Below are 2,316 nucleotides of genomic sequence, written 5' to 3'. Positions count from 1 at the left end.
AACTATTAATAACAGTTACTTAACGGAATGATTTAATTGACTTACATAATAACCATCAGGATTAGCAACAGGTACAATAATAAATTGATATTTTTGTAATAAACTGAAGAGCTAGTGAAAAAAAATTTTTTTTAAATACCATTTAATTTAATGTTACAAACTTACAATATTATTAGATGAATCAGCTCTTGCCAATAGCTGTGTTAAGTACATGCACATTGGGCCAGTAATCCATTCTCCTAGTGGAAAACCATAATAATAATAATAATAATAATAATAATAATAATAATAATAATAATAATAATAATAATAATAATAATAATAATAATAATGGACATTACTTGGATGCACTAGACATTGGAAGTACACAGCAGGTTGGTTTGAATCAGTTCCTATCACTACAGCCAGTATATCTCTACCAGCTATTGTTTTACCAATGCTCTTTACAGCAACATTTGATGAATACTCATGAGCTAATGATTTGTACCAATCATACATAACACTGAGATTATGCTACAAAAATCAGAAAGGTTAATGGAATCAGAGTTTCCCACAGTATATTGGCAAGTGCTCATGTCATCGGATTGTCAAATTGCTCAAAAATTGGGCCAGAAACCCAGTAACAGGAAATTTTGACAAAATCACGAGAAGAGAAATCTCCATTTTAAATTTTTTACTGATGCATATACATGTTCTTATGTTGCATAGAAAGTTTGAGCTGATTTTGATCACATTTGGATTTTTAATGAATTTTTAAAGTGGCTCAAAATGCCATGTACTGTATTGTAGTGCTTGTCAGCTAATAAAGCATGCTGTTTAGCTCACTTAGCATGTTTTGTTGGAAACTTTGAATGCAATATAAATGCATTGAATCCCGACTTACATATTGTTTAAACCAAGAACTATGAAATACATCTCTCTTTACAATTTTAGATTCCATTGCTTCATTTTGCTCCTTCAGCTCATCAAAAGCAGATAGCAACTGAAACATATTTGATACAAAAGTACAATTTTTATTCAACAGTTCTTGAGATGATGCAACGTATTGATAGTCTTTATCTCTATATAATACTGTTGTATTATTGTCAGGAGAAAGAGGGCTAGGAGAGAGGGAGAGAGATATATATACATGCTTACAATCCGGGATAAGTACAATAACTCACCATTTCCAGACTAAAGCAGTGTCTACATCATACTCCAAATCTGGAAAGTTATTTGCATCTCCTGCCATAAACAGCAAGAGAAAAGAGAGAAGGAATGGAAGAGCCATTCCTCTAGCTCTGAACCGAGACAATGCCCCAACCGGCTTCAAGTATACGGAGAGAGTCTACGGATAGTTTTTAGCTTTAATGTGCACGGAAAGAGTACGAATGAAAACGGACAATGGCTGAAGCAATGGATGGAGCAAGCATAGAGAAAAGGAAGGAAATTATGGAAAAACTAAAATCTTCACTACCAGATGACTTGACAAAGACGCAGAGAAAGAAACAAGCTAAAATAATGTTCAAAAAACTTCAAATGAAAGAGTAAGAGAAATAATAATATTATTTTGCAATTAATATTGTTCGCACTGGCTGCTCTGTTTCCACAAAGAAAGTCAAAACTTCAAAAGAAGAAGCCAAAGCATACGAAAAGTTAACAACAATTATAGACAGTGGATACTGAGCTATTGTGTACTGTTTTGTATAGGACTGACAAAGACAATGTCATGCAGTGATGCCAGCAAAGTGAGAGTTGCCATAGAACTAGGCTACTCTGAGCTAATGACTGAAAAGGTAAAGCTCCTCTTTTGTATGCAGTTAAAAATGCACCACAGTATTCGAGAAATACAGTATAGTGCTTGGATGTAGAACCATAGTTACATTATTTTCTATAGGATATTAGAATGTTAATTAAGCAGTGTCAGAGGTGCTATTCAGAGAACAGACACTCTGTCAAGCCATTGCAACTGTACATGACAAGTCTTAGCGGGACTGTAAAGGAAGCAATGGAGACACTAGAGGGATATGATAAATGGGACGTTCACTTTCACGAAAAGAAATATTTAGATGTTTTTGAACAAAAAGATATTGTATTTTTAGCTGCTGAATCACCTAATATACTAACAGGTATACTTTAAATGTAATGAATAATAATTATGAAATGGGTCTAATTGTATAGAATTATCTGATGATAAAGTATATGTCATAGGCGGACTGGTTGATCATAATCGCTACAAAGTAATTGCAATTATTATTTATCATCATTATTATTATATTTTAGGGTTACTGCTATAATGAAGCTGTTGCTGCTGGAATCAATCATGCACAACTGCCA

At 33.2% G+C, this 2,316-nt stretch overlaps 2 protein-coding genes across 2 annotated transcripts; one reads left to right on the top strand and one right to left on the bottom strand.

Annotated features, from left to right (window-relative positions):
• Nucleotides 1-9: 9 nt before the first annotated feature.
• Nucleotides 10-1,309, bottom strand: LOC105315797 (carboxypeptidase A5-like). Its single transcript, XM_011410545.2, has 5 exons — nucleotides 1,164-1,309; nucleotides 884-1,100; nucleotides 342-513; nucleotides 166-239; nucleotides 10-111 (listed from the first exon to the last, which is right to left on the bottom strand). Exons 1-5 carry the CDS (start codon nucleotides 1,268-1,270, stop codon nucleotides 16-18), a joined length of 666 nt encoding a protein of 221 aa, XP_011408847.2. The 5' UTR covers nucleotides 1,271-1,309; the 3' UTR covers nucleotides 10-15.
• Nucleotides 1,310-1,383: 74 nt separating this feature from the next.
• LOC100638151 (tRNA methyltransferase 10 homolog A-like) lies at nucleotides 1,384-2,219 on the top strand (the record flags this gene model as incomplete). The annotated part of the gene is made up of 5 exons (XM_011410544.1): nucleotides 1,384-1,526; nucleotides 1,594-1,634; nucleotides 1,690-1,775; nucleotides 1,877-2,108; nucleotides 2,161-2,219. Coding segments are annotated over exons 1-5 (561 nt in total), but the record flags the coding sequence as incomplete, so codon positions are not given.
• Between the last annotated feature and the right edge of the window lie 97 nt (nucleotides 2,220-2,316).

Source organism: Amphimedon queenslandica, unplaced genomic scaffold, assembly GCF_000090795.2.
Source record: "Amphimedon queenslandica unplaced genomic scaffold, v1.1 AMPQUscaffold_8010_Cont20043, whole genome shotgun sequence".
Classification (NCBI taxonomy): domain Eukaryota; kingdom Metazoa; phylum Porifera; class Demospongiae; order Haplosclerida; family Niphatidae; genus Amphimedon; species Amphimedon queenslandica.
Note: the sequence above shows the minus strand (reverse complement) of the source record. Positions and strands in the feature narration are given on the sequence as shown.